The sequence below is a fragment of the Ovis aries genome, chromosome 20, assembly GCF_016772045.2.
Source record: "Ovis aries strain OAR_USU_Benz2616 breed Rambouillet chromosome 20, ARS-UI_Ramb_v3.0, whole genome shotgun sequence".
NCBI lineage: Eukaryota > Metazoa > Chordata > Mammalia > Artiodactyla > Bovidae > Ovis > Ovis aries.
The window spans coordinates 44,201,597-44,218,255 of NC_056073.1; the positions used below are offsets into that span (position 1 = coordinate 44,201,597).

At 45.5% G+C, this 16,659-nt stretch overlaps 1 protein-coding gene across 2 annotated transcripts in view; it reads left to right on the top strand.

Moving 5' to 3' along the window:
• The window catches only part of NEDD9 (neural precursor cell expressed, developmentally down-regulated 9), a 272,334-nt gene that overhangs the window by 137,644 nt on the left and 118,031 nt on the right, over positions 1-16,659 (top strand). For both annotated transcript variants that reach the window (XM_060403510.1, XM_042237341.2), the window contains exon 2: positions 12,696-12,885. In XM_060403510.1, the coding sequence (XP_060259493.1) occupies positions 12,874-12,885 (12 nt within the window). In that variant the 5' untranslated portion in view covers positions 12,696-12,873. The remainder of the gene's footprint in view (positions 1-12,695; positions 12,886-16,659) is intronic.

A 16,659-nucleotide genomic window follows, 5' to 3' on the forward strand; every position in this document is an offset into this window, starting at 1 on the left:
TGTTCTTCTATGCACCCACCTTTTTCAGAAAGACAAACCCTATTCGTGGTGGTGCCACCAATCCTATGGACCGTTCAGAAGACAGGCTGTCGATTTCCTCCTTTTCTACTCCCTCCCTTCCTTCCTTCCCTTTTCTCACTCTCTTTTTTTAAAAATAGCTGACAACACCCTGTGTGTGTATATATATGTATATATACACAAAAAAGTGAAGCCGCTCAGTCTTATCTGACTCTTTCCAACCCCAACCCCCTGGACTGTAGCCCACCAGGCTCCTCCATCCATGGGATTCTCCAGGCAAGAATACTGGAGTGGGTTGCCATTTCCTTCTCCAGGAGATTTTCCCAACCCAGGGATTGAATCCAGGTCTCCCAAATTGTAGCCAGAAGCTTTACTGTCTGAGCCACCAGGGAAACCCTATATATATATATATATATTGGAGAAGGCAATGGCACCCTACTCCAGTACTCTTGCCTGGAAAATCCCATGGACGGAGGAGCCTAGTAGGCTGCAGTCCATGGGGTCGCTAAGAGTCAGACATGACTGAGCGACTTTACTTTCTCTTTTCACCTTCATGCACTGGAGAAGGAAATGGCAACCCACTCCAGTGTTCTTGCCTGGAGAATCCCAGGGACGAGGGAGCCTGGTGGGCTGCCATCTATGGGGTCACACAGAGTCGGGCACGACTGAAGTGACTTAGCAGCTTAGCAGCATATATTTATATATATAAAGTCTCTCTCTATATATATAGTTGCTCAGTCATGTCCAACTCTTTGAGACTCCAAGGACTATAGCCTGCCAGGCTCCTCTGTCCAAGAGGATTTTCCAGGCAAGAATACCAAGTAGGTTGCCATGCCCTTCTCCAGGGGATCTTCCAAACCCAGGGATCAAACCCAGGTCTCCTGCATGGCAGGCAGATTCTTTACCATCTGAGCCACCAGGGAAGCCCAGTATAACATTGTTTAAAACCAAGAGTTTGAGTGAACTCCGGGAGACGGTGATGGACAGGGAGGCCTGGCGTGCTGCGATTCGTGGGGTCGCAGAGTCACACACGACTGAGCAACTGAACTGAACTGAACTGAACTGATATTAATAGAAATGTAGGTTGTTTCTGATAGTCTGCTCTTACCAGCAGTGCCTTACCAAGTGACTTTCTGCTATGTCTTTTTTGAACCTGTGCGATTTTATCTTTTTGCCTTATCACACTGTTCACGGGGTTCTCAAGGCAAGAATGCATGGGATCGCAAAGAGTCAGACACAGTTTAGCAACTGAACAACAATTTTATCTGCATACCATGTTCCCTGCACCTATACAAGTTTACATGTAACACAAATTCCTGCAAATGCTCTTTCTGGGTCAACAGGGATGTGCTTCTGGAGTCCTGTCAAACACACTGCACTGGCCACCCTTCCTCCAAGGGTCCCTGAGGCTTTCTTGGGATGAGAAAGGGGTTAGAGAGTATGGGTGGTTATTTAACTGGAGAACTGGGCTCCCCCATTGCAGCGTTCCCAGCTGTAACCATTGAAATTCTTATTCCAACTCAAGTAGGGACTATTTTTATGTTTTAAATTATAACTAAATAAATTAAGACTCTCTTGACTGCAAGTAATAAAATACAGTTCAACTCAGCCCCAGGGGGTGGGGCAAGGAGAAAGGAAGGGAGGTGGTCATCCTATCATAAGGACGAGGCCCCCAGAGCAGACAGGCAGCCCTGCTCCCAAGCTCGCGCTTGGAGAGGGCCCGCAAGAGTGACTCAGTGGGCGCGTGAAGGACTTTGAACTGGGGTCAGCCACCCACCCCAGGTCCAGGCAGCTGTGACCAATAAAGCATGTTGTTGTCCAAACCGAAATCTGGACCCTGCCTCTCTGAGTGAGCAGAGCGACTGAGCAGATATTCCAAATGGCATCGGCTACAGCCGCAAATGACATGATTTATCTCAGTCGCTTGAATCGTATAACAAAAGAATTTACAAAAGTAGAGCAGACGTGAACCGAGTTCTGAATGCCCAATAAATCTCTCATTTAAATCACCCTAGCGGTTCCTGAGGCTATCCTATCACTGTGGCAAAAATGAGTCAGGTATAAAGAGGCCAGATCCTCACTTCTGCTACTGCTTCTGTTCAGCAGGTAGTTTCCTAATAACTGGGTTATCAGAGAAGATTTTTAGAATAAAAATTTTTTTCTAACATTTTTAAAAACTAAAGTTTCTCTTTCATGAGTTAAAAAAAAAAAAAAAAAGACCATAGATTTCAGGCTGGCCTATAGAACGTATTTATTTCCAAGTGACGTGTGATGTCACTTTAGGAAAGTGAGCTGTTTCTTTTTTTCAACCTAAAGACCAAATGGCCAGGGAGAAAGCAGCCAAGACTCTGAGTAATCTTATTGAGGGTTCAATTTTCTAAGTATGACCTTATGCTAGCAACAGCTCCTAAGGAACAAGAAAACAAGCCGGGCGAGGAAATCTCACTTCTGTGAGACACGAGCCTCCAAGACAGCGACGTCTGAAGGCGAATTCTAATTACATAACAGGAGTGAGTCATCAGTGCCTTCAGAGATTACAGACAGCTAAGCGGTCACCCGCCCTCTCCCTGCAGCTTTGAAGCAGGCTCTCACGAACCTCATCCATTCCACACCTGACCTTCAGTCTCCCTTCCTTCCTTATTTTCTTTTGTCCCCCTTTTATTTTCCATTTTATGTTGTGTTAGTCAGGGTTCTCCATAGAAACAGACAAAATAACATGAACACACACACACACACACATATATGTGTGTTATTATAACGAAGTGGCTCATGTAGCTATAGAGATGGGCAGGTCCTAAGAATCTGCAGGGTGGGTAGGCAAGCTGCAGACCCAGGAGAGCCAGCGATCTAGTTCCATTCCAAGTCTGATGGCCTGAGAATGAGAAAGACCGAGGGTGGAGTCTGAAGCTTTTCCAAAAGCTGAGAGGCCCAGGAAGAGCCAGTGTCTTCAGTCAAAAAGCAGGAAAACACCAATATCCCAGTTCAAAGACATTCAGGCAGGAGGGATTCTCTCATCCTCGGGGAGAGTCAGTCTTTTTGCTCTACTCGGACCTTCATCTGATTGGATTGGGCCCACCTACATTAGGGAGAGCAAACTGCTTTACTCTGTCTACTTATTCAAATCTTTAGTTTACTTTAAATACATTCCCCAATGTATGTTATTTGTGTTACAAGTTATGCTGAAGCTGAAACTCCAATACATTGGCCACAGAAGAACTGACTCATTGGAAAAGACCCTAATGCTGGGAAAGATTGAAGGCAGGAGGAGAAGGGGATGACAGAAGATGAGATGGTTGGATGGCATCACTGACTCAATGGACATGAGTTTGAGCAAGCTCCGGGAGTTGGTGATGGACAGGGAAGCCTGGCGTGCTGCAGTCATGGGGTCACAAAGAGTCGGACACGACTGAACGACTGAACTGAACTGATATTATATATCCATTAGTGTAGATTTATAATTACTTTTTCAGTTTTTGTCTTTTAGACACTGTAAAAGAATCAAGAGTGGAGTTATGAACCAACATCATAGTGATACTGGTTTTTAGATTTTTTTTTTTTTTTGACCTTAGCTACAGAAATGTATGCTTCATATGGCTTTGAGCTGGTGTTCTATCTCTTTGTTTCAACCTGAAATATTCCCTTTATCAAAATAAATTACTTAAACGTTAATCTCATCCAAAAATATTCTTGCGGGAACACCTAGAATAGTGTTTGACTGAATATATGGACACTCTGTGGCCCAGGCAAGGTGACACATAAAATTCAGCGTCGCAGGCACCTCTCTATTCTCTTTCGTACAGGCCGCTGCTACTTGCTCCCCGAACAGTGACCTTGCATGTCGTCAGGTTCTGCGTCCCACTTCTCCTCTTGTTTTTATGGCAAAGTTTCTAGAAAGGGAAATCTAGATTCACTGTCTGAAACGTCTCAGCTCTCACTCACTGTTCAACCCAGATGTCATTTGTCTTCTGTCCCTATCCCTCTTTTCTTAAGAATATCCAAGGGGCTTTAGAGTTGGCAAAGAATCCGCCTGTAATGCAGGAGACACTGATTCAATCCCTGAGGCGAGAAGATCCTCTGGAGAAAGAAATAGCAACCCACTCCAGTGTTCTTGCCTGGGAAATCCCATGGACAGAGGAGCCTGGCAGGCTACAGTCCATGGGGTCGCAAGAGTTGGGCATGACTTATCGGCTGAACCACCACCGCCAAGAATGCCAATAATCTAACGTGAAATCCTTTGCTCTCTTGCTCTCTGAATTTCCTCCTACCTCTCCACCCCTTCCCCTCGGTGGTGTTCCCCAGGGGACACACTGTCTTCCTTTTTTACTTTATAATCCCTGTCCATTAGTGTTACACATGCCGTGACCTTACCAGCTCTAAGCCCAGACTCAAAGCCTATCTTCAACATTAACCTCTCTCTGAATCCCAGACTTGTATGTTACTGCTCATGGATTCTTTCTCCACATGACATTCCCCACATGAAACTGGAACTTAACACACTACCTTAAATTCATCATTTTCTCACAGGCTTAATTGCCTCTTTCTCATAATGACACTGTCATCCACCCAATCTCCTAAGCTTCTAGCAGGAGACATCATGATAAACACTCCCTCTCCTTCACCTTCTAATTCCAATCCGTTATCATGCTCTATCCATTTTACACGCTAAACACCCGCCTCCTTGCCCCTCCTTAGGCTTAACCTGGGCCTTCCTAATTTCTTGTCTAGACCCCAGCAGAGCTCTGCATTGGATTTCTCTCTGTCACCATTCCAGCTGCCTTTCCAGTTTATCCATTAGATTCAGTGTGATTTTCCATGACAACAGAATGTGATCAAGTTACTTCCCAGTTAAAACTTTTCAAAGTCTTCCCCATTGTTTTGAGGTTGAAATGTGAAGATTGTTCAACAGTCCAGGAGAGACGCCATGAGCTAAGACAGTGGCAGCTGAGATGGAGAGTTGGAGGAGATGGAGCCACAGGGCCTCGGGAGTGAGGAGGATCCCAGTACTGATTAGATGTGGGGAGTGGGAATCAAGGAAATGCTAAGGAAAGCTTTCTACTTCTAACTTGGATAACTGAGTGATCATGGCCTGGTTCTCTGAGACTGGGGACCCAGCCCTTCCTTTCCTGGTGGACAGCAGCCAGTGGAGTTACCTGGGTGGAGCCCCCCATCTGGGGAAGCAAGGCCTCCAGGAAACCTGTTGGTCTGGGCGGAGATGAGTCAAAACCTAGAAAAAAAGAAGAAATAAAAATTAATACCAGATGGGAGAAGGAGGCAAGTGAAAGTCCCTATAAATAGTCAGCAACTGAGAACTCTCAGGAGTGGAAGGTGCGGTGAACTGGTTCTTCTCTTCTGCCTGGAGGTTCCTAAAAGTTTGCTGGCAAAGGCCAGGAAAAGAACCAGGGCCATGTGCTCAGCAAGACATTACCTAAGTGCAGAAAGGTTTAAAGGACTTAGAACTCTGACTTCCATCCTCATTTATTTCATGAGCATTGTCGTTCCCTTTGTTCTTGGTTGGGGTTTGGCTGTAGTTTGGAGCATCTTGCTGTTTGCAGAACATTTTTAAACATGAATTGTTCAGTTGCCATGCCTCCAGGGTGCACATTTAGACATGCACACAGATGAACTAACAGCTCTTCTCATCTCACCCTCTTCACTGAGTCTTACCGAGTGAAAACAAAGTAAAGTCTTGTCTCATAGACCTTTGAAACATACCTGAGCATTTCCAATTCACGTAATAGTCAGTCCCCTCTAGGGATGACTCTGAAAGAAACAAAGTCATCTGCAAGTCGATATACTAACAATATTTAAACTGGCTAAATTAAGCCAAATCACCAATTTGACTGTTTTGTTGAATTTAAGTACGTCTAATGCATTAGGGTATTAAATCCTCAACAAGTTCTTCTTTGGCATAGGCAGAAAGAGATCAGTGGTATTTATTTATTGTTTTTACACAAATGGAAATATATATATGTGTGTGTATACCATATATATATATGGTGTATATATATATATACACCATATTTAAGAAGAAATTTTCATAGATAACCTGGTTAGAATCCCAAATGGGACTCAAGAGAAGACTGATCTTTCTGGCAAAGAGCAGCAAAACATTTGACTCTGCTCCATGAGCAGGTGGCTGATGGACTGTTTCATGGAGGGTATAATTAATTCTGTCTTTCCGTCTTAGTTACCAAAATAAACTGTGCAAATCCGAACATGATAGAAGGACTCTATCATCAGCTGACAAGGCTCCACAGCCCAAGGACATGAAATTACTAAGGAAGACAAGTCAGGAAGTGTAATTTCAAGAGGCCTCTGCTCCAGATACTGTCAGTGGCCGAACAGTGAAGAGCCAGCATGCTCAGCTGGCTGATCAGTCAGGGCCCAGAGCTGTCCTCAAGCCATAAGGGGGACGCAGCTGGTTTCAGCCCTTGGGCTCTGCTTCTCCCTCTCTTGGTGTCCTCCTCTAGGGAACATTACCTGGCCCCCTGAGGAGGGGCTTTCCGACACCTTGGCCCATACATCTGACTCAGGCCAAGCCTCAAGCCCTCAGGACACTGTCCAGGTGATGAAAGGGGGACCAGATAAATGCACTCAACTTATGATGTCACTACTGATAACTGCTTGGGGCTTCCCAGGTGGCTCAGTGGTAAAGAATCCGCCTGCCAACACAGGAGACACCAGTTCAATCCCTAGGTCAGGAAGATCCCCTGGAGGGAGGAAATGGCAACCCACTCCAATATTCTTGCCTGGAAAATTCCATGGACAGAGGAGCCTGGCAGGCTACAGTCCATGGGGTTGCAAAAGAGTTGGATATGACTTAGCAACTCAACAATAACAACAACTGATAAATGTTCGGCTTCTGTGCCTTTTAATTAAATAGCACTGCATTTTCACCATCACCTTCAAGGTCTTACATCAAAGGCACAAGCAAAGTGGGAACATCGCACAGTGTGACAGGGTCAGAGACAGACAGAGAGTCAGAAACAGAAAGAGACAGGAAGATACTGTCTTTGTTAGTAGCACCTTTTTTGGTAGCTCACCAATTACATATCCAGGTGACATGTATTCAATCTTACATCTAACAAGACGTAGAATTAAGGACATAGTTTCGTCTGAGCCCTTCAGCTCACACATAGGAACTAGGGCCTGGAACTGACTGAGCTGCCCACAGTCACACACCTGGGACCAGAGGCCAGGTCTCCTGATTTCAGGCCACTGGTCTTCCTATCGCATTCCCGGTCGTGGATGGCCAAATGGAAGAGGAGGAAAGCTGGAGAACCTGGCTTATCTTAGTAGCTACCCAGGCCCCTTCTCATTAAGGATCTTAGATATAAGGATCAGATAGAGACTAGAGACACATCCAGGAAGAAACGGGGAAGATATAGACTCTATGGTCCACTGGCCTCAGTGTGGGAAATGAAATAAGTTGCCAGGAAACCGGGAACTTAGACTGTCCTAGGCGCACTGTGAAGGCTGCCTTCCTTAACTTCGGATATCCCAGCCCACAGAAATAGCCATCCTGCATGAAGAAGTCCTGAATGTTCACCCAGGCCTGGGCCGGGGACACTGCCCCTCCTCTGGCTTCCAGTCCACCCACCGCTTCCTTTAGAAAGTTCTTTCCTGTCACCAAGAATTCTCACCAAGCTCCAGGCAAAGAGTTTATGTCATCATATGTTTTCATTCAACAAACATTTATTAAGCATCTACTGGGTACCAGATGGGGCTTCCCAGATGGCTTAGTGATAAAAGAACCTGACTGTCAATCCAAGAGACTCAAGAGACGCGGGTCAGGAGGATCCTCTGGAGTAGGAAATGGCAACCCACTTCAGTATTCTTGCCTAGAAAATTCCATGGTTAGAGGAGCCTGGTGGGCTATAGTCCACAGGGTCGCAGGGTCGCAAAGAGTCAGGCGTGACTGAGCGTGTGTGCACGTAGCATGCAGTGTACCAGATACTAAGCCAGGTCCTGGGGAAGTAAAGACGGAACAGACACAGTTATTCTTCTCAAGAGCTCATCATCTGAAGGTCCTATTCATGTGCACCTGCTTGCTCATGGGTCTGATAGCCTCATGTGGACAATGGGCATATTTCTAAATCCCAAATCCCAACATATGGTCCCCCCAAAATTGCTTTTCTAGTTTGCAACTGTTCTATATGAACATCTTTAAAAGGCTTGAAAGTTAAATTGCTTTCATAAGTCCTTTAACAAATTTCCTTTACTGAAAAGAAATAAAATATATTAAATCAGGCTTTTTTGAGAAAAATCTACATTATACGTTCATCAAACCCATATGTGTTAACTCGTAAAACCTTATAATCATAAGTTATTGCAGTTGGAAAGGACCTGAAATAACACCTAAGCCAGTAGCTTTGAATTTTTTAATTTTATTTTTTAAACAATGAAACACATTTCAAGCCAAATATCACCCAAAGTTCCCAAATACAAAACAGTTAAAACTGGACCTGCTTTGGTCAGAAGAGAGATGGAGAGCTCAGTAGAGTCTTGTTTTCTAAACTCCCTCATCCCTCCCACCACCTCTGTTCGCACAGATTTTGGAACTGCACTCCACAAAAAGGACTGTCCAACCACCCATTATGTCCCAAAATGGGGACACTGAGATCCAAAGAGAATATGACCTTCTGATGAATTATCTCTATGAAAGAATCTTATCTAATGAAAGAGGCCTGTTCCCCAATAAGGTCACGTTCTGAGATACTAGGAGCTAGGACTTCAACATATGAACTGGGGAATCGGGGTATAGGGAATACAATTCAACCCACAGCACTGCTTCCTGCCCTCTCCAGATGAAGGTCCCGGTCAAGCCAAGGAAGTTCCCAATACCAGGTCCTTAAGGGAGAGTCATGAGCCTGTTTGACCCCTGCTGGGAAGAAGTCAGGGGAGAGTTGGTGCACAGAGAGATGGGAGGCTAGAGAGGGTGGCTCCATGGCCGGGGAGAGGGATGAGCCTTAGCGGGAGGGGAGACACTTCCTGTATTGTCACAGGAGGTAGAGAGGAGAAAGGGATGATTGTGCATTCAGAATGATATACAAATATGGAGGAGGGAAGTCAGTGGAGTGGCTTCAGACGGCCCAGCTTTCTTCATGAAGCAGGAGGAGAGACTGCCTGTGGAGACCGACAGTGGAGGCTGGCATTGGGGCTCAGGAGACAGACAGGAAGTGGAACCAGAGACTTGAGGAAGGTAGAGACAGTTCGAAAGAGCCTTGTGCATAACGGACAGTAGTCAGCTCTGTCTTCAGTAGGGGCCCAGCACATCATTAAGGAAGGTCCAGTATCATTGCATTAGGAAAATGGTAGACAGGGCGGTGAGCTGAGCAGGGGAAGAGAGGAGGGCTGCCTGACAGTAACCATGGTCCAGATGGCATCATGACCAAAGTTTATAGAGGCACCATCTGCAGGGTGTGAGGTTTTTCCAGCCATGCTTCAACAGCTGGGAGATTGATGTAGAGAAAGTAAACAACTGCGTTGATCCAGACCTAGGCTTTTCCCAGGAAGCTGCGATAGCCTCCTGGGGGGAAGGAGACTGCTCCAGGAGGGTGAAGTTGGGGGGGAAGCTCAGAGGCCAGGTCGGTAGAGAAGCTGGTGGGCAGTGAGCGGGCTGTGCTATTTCTGTGGAAGAGCCTTGTACGTGCCCCCTGCTCCCTGTTGACCAGAGCATGGGGTCTCTGCTGCCTGCTGGAGGAGCAGACGCTGCCAGATGTGACCGCTAACGAGCTGTAAGCTGACAGGCTCCTCAGCTGACCTTCCTCCTCTAAGGTGGTCCTGACTGGCCCCAGCTGGGTAATTCGGCAACTTGCACCCAGCCACGAGGGGTAGGGCGTGCCCTCGGGACACACATACCCCTATGAAAGGATGAGAGGTCAACACCAGCTGGTGTATTGATTCAATCCCTATGTCAGTTTCTAATCTCAGTGTTATTTTTAAATGCTGTATGGGTCAATTCTGTTTATTGGGATTTTTATTACTATGAATCTTCCAAGGCCACATGTCTTCTCTTAATGTACATCTACTGATATTATTAGCAGTCAACTCAGAACTCCAAGTTACTAAAGTCACTCTAGTATCTTTAGATAGAAAATAATCAGGGTGGGGGGCAGGAGGGGAGAAACTTTTTAGTGTTATATGGAAAATACTCGAACACAGCATGATTAAAACTAAAAAACAAGTACCAAACTTTGTTAGAAGCAATGGAGCCTCTCATACCCTGCCAGTAAGAATGTGAATTGGTACAACCACTTTGGAAAACAGGTTGGTATTTTCCACTAAAATTGAAGATATGCATATCCACTGTCCAGCAGTTCCCTTCTTGGGTATATGCACAGAAGAAATGGATAAAGATCTACCTAGCAAAAATTGTTGATAATGGTCCAACACCAGTGACAACTCAGTTGTCCATCAGCATTAAAATGGAAGGATACCCACACGATGGAATACTATACAGCAATGAAGTTGACAGGCTGCAGCTGTAGGCAGCAACATCAATGCATTTCACATCCGTAATGCCTAGTGGAAGAAACCAACATAAATACATACTGTGTGATGTGTCCTGCCTTTAAAGGAAAAGAAAGTTGTATTAGGAAAGGCACTGGACAGCTTCTGGGGCCCTGGCAGTGTTCTGTATCTTGACCCAGGTGTGGTTACATTCATGATAATTTATTAATCTCTACATTGTTTTATACAGTTTTCTGCACATGTGTCATATTTCACAATAAAGAATTAATGAAACCTCTCTATATACATTCTATCCATGGTGCTGCAGTTTATGGGATTGGCTCAGAGGTTAAAGCGTCTGCCTCCAATGCGGGAGACCCAGGTTCGATCCCTGGGTTGGGAAGATCCCTTGGAGAAGGAAATGGCAATCCACTCCAGTATTCTTGCCTGGAGAATCCCATGGACGGAGAAGCCTAGTAGGTTACAGTCCATCGGGTCGCAAAGAGTCGGACACGACTGAGCGACTTCACCTTCCTGCACCTATAGACAGGTCAGCTGTGAGTGGTCGCCTTTAAGCTCAGACGCCTCGGGCAGTTGAAATGTCTCCAGGGGCGAAGACCTCAGTGAGATGTGGACTCTCTCACAGCTGATTCTCTCCACTGTCCGGACTGAGATCCTTGAGCGACATGGATGGGTGCAGGCAGAGCCTGCAAGTTACAGGCCTGTGTCCTCCTGCCCAGCCCATGCAAGCACCCCAGAGAGAAGTCTTCTTCCTCTTAACCGAGATTACAAATACCGTGTTTATCAAACAAACTACAGGATGACGTTCCCATCTTAAGAGAAGTGAGAGGCAGCCAGCTGCCTGTTCCCCTCCAGTTGGAAAGCACTGCTAGAAAGACTTCTCTGCCTTGAGGCAGCTGATAGGTTCGTTACACAGTTCACCAAGCTTCTACAATGTCTTAGACACAATCCTTATTTTTCTGCTCCACAGTTTAAAACATCCATTTAGTTTTTATTTTTCATTCTTGATGGGAAAAACACTTTCCTTTTACAAAGATTCAGATTCCTGATTCTCAAAAAGACTTCCAAATGCCCCACATGGTTTAAGTATCAAGAGTTTTTCTAAAAATATATATTTCAACTATGGCCTATAAAGATACACACATACCTCATACCAAAACTGAACCTTATGGCTGAGAGATGATGAACAGGAAGTGAAAAACTGGCCAGTACTAACCAACCAAAAGCCCAGGCAAATTTTTTTTTTTTTTTTTTTGCAAAAAGTCAAATTCCGGGCTTTGTATCTGAGCTATTTAAAAGGCTCATCGCCAAAGTACCAGTTCTCCTTATTTTGGAAAAACAAGAAAAGCATATGGCTCCAGGGACCTTCACAAGTTGATGCCAAAAATTGGAGCCAGGCACATTTCAAGATCATCAAAGGAACAGCATGTTGGATTAGTTTAAAGGGGAATGGGGGCGTCTCAGGTGGCTCAGTGGTGAAGAATCTGCCTGCCAAGCAGAAGACGCAGGTTCAAACCCTGGGTCAGGAAGATCCCCTGGAGAAGGAAATGGCAACCCAGTCCAGTATTCTTGCCTGGAGAATTCCATGGACAGGGGAGCCTTGCAGGCTACAGTCCATGAAGTCACAAAGGGTCAGACACGACTGAGCGACTGACCAGCAGCAGCAGCAAGTGGGGCAGGGAGGTCGAGGTGCAGAAAAAGAAGGGAAATCAATGACAGAGAAAGTTGTAGGTTACAGACAACGAAGGATCACACTCATGTCTACCATTTTACCCCAGTAAGAAGCACCTGGCTACCATCTACCCATTGCACAAGACTCCAGCCAACATTTACTTTTTCCCTCCTTGGTGCCCTTACCAGACCCGCTTTGCATTCTGCCAGAATTGCTGTAACATTTTATAGGACCGGATTGTTTCATTTGCCCTCCTAGACTGTGAGTTCTTTGAGAACAGGACCATACTTTGTGCATCTCTAAGGTTTCAGCTCATGCATAATAAAAAATATATTTACCATAATATATTTTCCATAAATATTACCCTTGACTGCATGAATGAATGATGGGTTCCATTAATGAGACAACTGTATTACTGAGACTATGGATTCCATTAACAAGATTTCCAGCTCCTGTGATGCCACCCTTTAGTGATGAAAAGCATCTTGGCCTCTGCCAGAGTTTACCCACTCTTTTTAACTTCTCTTTTCAGGCCCAGGAAGCTGTGAGCTCCCTAATGTCGTACACCCGCATGAGAACACCGTGTGTTCTTTAAGTAGAGCAATGAAAACGAAGAACCTGATCAGCCAACTAAAACACTGGGATCATCCTTTTCAAGACCCAGAGCTTCAGCATTCTTTGGCGTAAGAGACAGAGAGCCACCTGGGAAAATGTGGGCAAGGGTGAGTACCGTTGAAAAAACCACGCATTATGTGTGGTCCAACTCAGACGAATGCATTTGAAACAGTAATAGAAATGGTATTCCATTTCCCACCCAGGACTGCAACGAACACTTGAAATTGAAAGGTTGATGTTAGGCCCCCAGATTTTGCTCTGTTAGGTAAATCTTTTTACATGGATGTGCTGATACCCACAGAAAACCCTCTTCCATTCAGAAATCTCAGGGGAAGAATCTTTTGGGACAGAGGCAGAATATTCCACCTCGTGTACTAGTGCCCTAGCAAGTCTGGAGGTTGCACTTCTGAACTGATCAGAAGCTGATCACCTGGGTCATTGGCCACCAACCTTTTTGGCACCAGGCGCTGGTCTCATGGAAAACAATTTTTCCACGGACCAGAGGTGGGGGATGGGGATGACGTCAGGGTGATTCAAGGACATTATTTATTTATTGTGCACTTTATTTTCCATTATCATTAAATCAGCTCCACCTCAGATCATCAGGCATTAGATCCTGAAGGTTGGGGACCCCTGACCTAGGTTACCAATTAGCCAGTCCTCTGGTGTCTCCTCTCTCTGTCTGCCCGTTGTCTCTAAACCAATCCTTTCCCATTCAGCCGTCCCATAAGAAAACATGTTGGCCTAGGGTGGAGGTTAGGGTTAAAAGAATCCATCCTCCTATTGAACCAAGGCTTGCTAAGGTTTTACGGAAACTAAGTAAAAGAAGCGACGTGTAATTTCGCCTATTAATTGACTTCTAGTAGAGGTAGGCAGCGTGCTCTTGCGTGGTACCCTTGGAGGCAGACCTGGATTTAAGCCTCACTCTACTAACTTGAGACTTTTGAATCTGTTTTCAAGTTTATAAAATGGTGATAGAAGGACTGTCTTGAGGATGAAATGAGAAAGCGTACATAAAGTAACTTGTGCTCAATGGAAAAAAAGTTAATTCCTTTATGGGTTAGGATCAGTAATCTGTCGTCTCTATCACGAAAGAACTAACCATCAACACAAATAAGAAAACTCCATAAACGGCTGTCAGTTAAGCAAAATGACAAATACGTTCTTAAAATATTTTAAGTAACAAAAGGATTTCTTTTATTCAACCAGCTAGGTTGTCATGTCGCTGTACTGTTTGAAAGTTAAAGGCCTATTAAAAATCTTCCGTAGTCCTAGGGTTCTATGACAAAAATCTGTAACAGAATTGGACACTTGGAGGCCTCCACTGGAGCAAATTACGTTTGTGATTCCTCAAGGCATTCAGTGTGAATTAATTTCCTAATGAAGAGTGAAATAAAAATCACCTCTTCTCATTTTTTTCTACCTGCTCAGCCAGTTTTCCAAAAGTGAGACAAAAGCAGAGGAAGGGAAGAAGAAAGAAAGAAAGGGAGAAAGAAGTGGAGGGAACAAGAGGAGATCGCCTTCTCCAAAGCAAGGCGTATTTCACTTCATTTCAGTCCCTGCAGTGAATATTAGCTCTGGGGTATTTCAAATACAGGTTGAGTTTTGGTACCTTCAACTTGAAAACCAGACACTCCTACCACCCAGAATCCTCAATTTGCTTATCTACATTCAGAGTCCAAGGGATCTTTGAGATCATTAATTTCACAACTTTGGAGTGATTTTTTTTTTTCTCATCATTGAGATTTATTTAAAATATTCCACACACACACACACACACTTACATGACAGTAGACTATGTAGGATGCAAATATTTGGCAGTTCTCAGCATCACCTATTAAAAAGGAGCATTCACTCCCGGCTGTCAGGGCTTCCTAAGGATATATTCATGCTGCTCTTCAGGGAGAAGGGGATATGGGAAAAGCAAGAGACACAGGTTCGATCCCTGAGTTGGGAGATCCCCTGGAGCAGGAAATGGCAACCCACTCCAGTCCTCCTGCCTGGAGAATCCCCGTGCATAGAGGAGCCTGGTGGGCTAGAGACCACAGGGTGGCAAAGAGCTGGACACGACTGAGCTACTGAGCACACCCGACAACCAGTGCGACCTGGAGTCCTACAGCACAGGTGAAATAAAGTCTATGCAGCTAAACTGAACCACTAAAGGGGGAAGATGGGAGAAGCAGAGTGTGAGGAGAGTCCAGAGAGACGACGAGCCTTTGGGAGTCAGGCTTACGCTGACGTGGCTGATCTCCTGGGACCCCCTCAGGCTGTGGTTTTCTGGCTCCAAGAGCGACAGTGAAGACCCCAGGAAAAAAGCTTCTGGGGCATGTGGCCCAAAAAGGTTGTTTGGGGAGACCTGTGCTAAATCCATAAACACTCTTAAAAGGAAGCACTTACCAAAGAGCTCAGCAAAAACCGGCAGGCCCTGAAGCAAATATCAGTGCAAATATCAGCGTGAGGAGAAAGTGGAGGGACTTCCCTGGTGGTCCGGTGGCTAAGACTCTGTGCTGCCAGTGCAGGGGGCCCGGGTTCTATCCCCGGTCAGGGAACCAGATCCTGCCTGCCGCAACTAAGACCCGGCGTTTTCAAATAAATCAATATATATTTATTAAAACAAACGAAAAAAAGAAAGTGGAGAACGCAGCTCCCACCTGGAGGGCCAGCTGAGGGCTGCAGAGAGGCCAGCGAGCAGCCTTCTTCTGCGTCCAGCTGGAGTCAGTGTGTGTGGGGGCAGCTGGTCAAGCCCCCAGACCTACTTCGACTCTTCCGCAGTCTCTTGATGTCAGCCGTGGTGGGGTATTTACAGCACAGAAATCGGCAGAAACTGCTTCATGTTGTTTTGTGTTTAGAAAGCCGGGAGTTAAACATTCCCCAACACACTGCTGGGGGAGAGTCAAAGGCTGGCTTGGAAAAAACTGAAGGAAAAAACTCTTTAAACTGCAAAGCTTTTTCTCTGGCGTCGCTGACTCTTCCCCTTTGTATGAAGGCAGGAAGCTGGCAGTTGGACATGGTCTGTTAGCGTTTCTCTAAAGAAGAAAGCCAGACTGAATCTTTGCTTCACAGAGGCCAGCGCTGACTGACAGAGCTTGAAAATGGTGTCCTTTTTTCCCATTAAATAGAAGTTCAGTCCTGGTCCAAACTAGTTGTCAGATGGTGGATTTATAGGCTTGTGATAAATATCCTAAAAAGGAAAATACATTGAAGTGGGGGTCGTTCACATACTCTTTTCTCACCTCTTTAAAAATATGATTATTTTGATATATTTTAGAGAATGTGAAAGCTGTCTACTGGGAATTATTACCTTACCTCCTCCCATCTAAAAAGACTGTTTAAGTTGTTCAGATTTCTGAGTTGTTCCTTGAGAGTAAAGATGAAAGAAGACGGACAGAAATGTAGTACCTCGAAATCTGCCTTCATTAGTCCACAGGGGCTGTCATTACGGAGTCCTCCAGCCCGGGTGACTTCACAGAAACGTATGTTCTCGCGGTTCTGGAGGCAGGAAGCCCAAGTTCAAGCTGGCAGCGGTCTGGTTTCTCCTGAGGCCTCTCTCCTTGGCTTGTAGGCGGCCATCTTTTCTCCGTGTCCTACGTGGTCTCCCCTCTGCGTGCCTGTGCGCTCGTCTCTTCTTACAAGGACACTGGTCCTCTTGGAGCAGCATCTGCTCTGATGACCTCACTGACCCTTCATCACCTCCTCAGAGACCTTATCTCCAGGCCAAGTCACATTCTGAGACGTGGGGGGCTGGGACCTCAACATATGAATTTGGAAAGGCATGCGAGCCCAGAACACTGACTAAGCACACGCAACACGAAACCACAGGGAAGATTTGGTTTAGCAGCCTCACAGGTCGAGTTCCCAGGGGAGCAAACTCTGGAAAGATG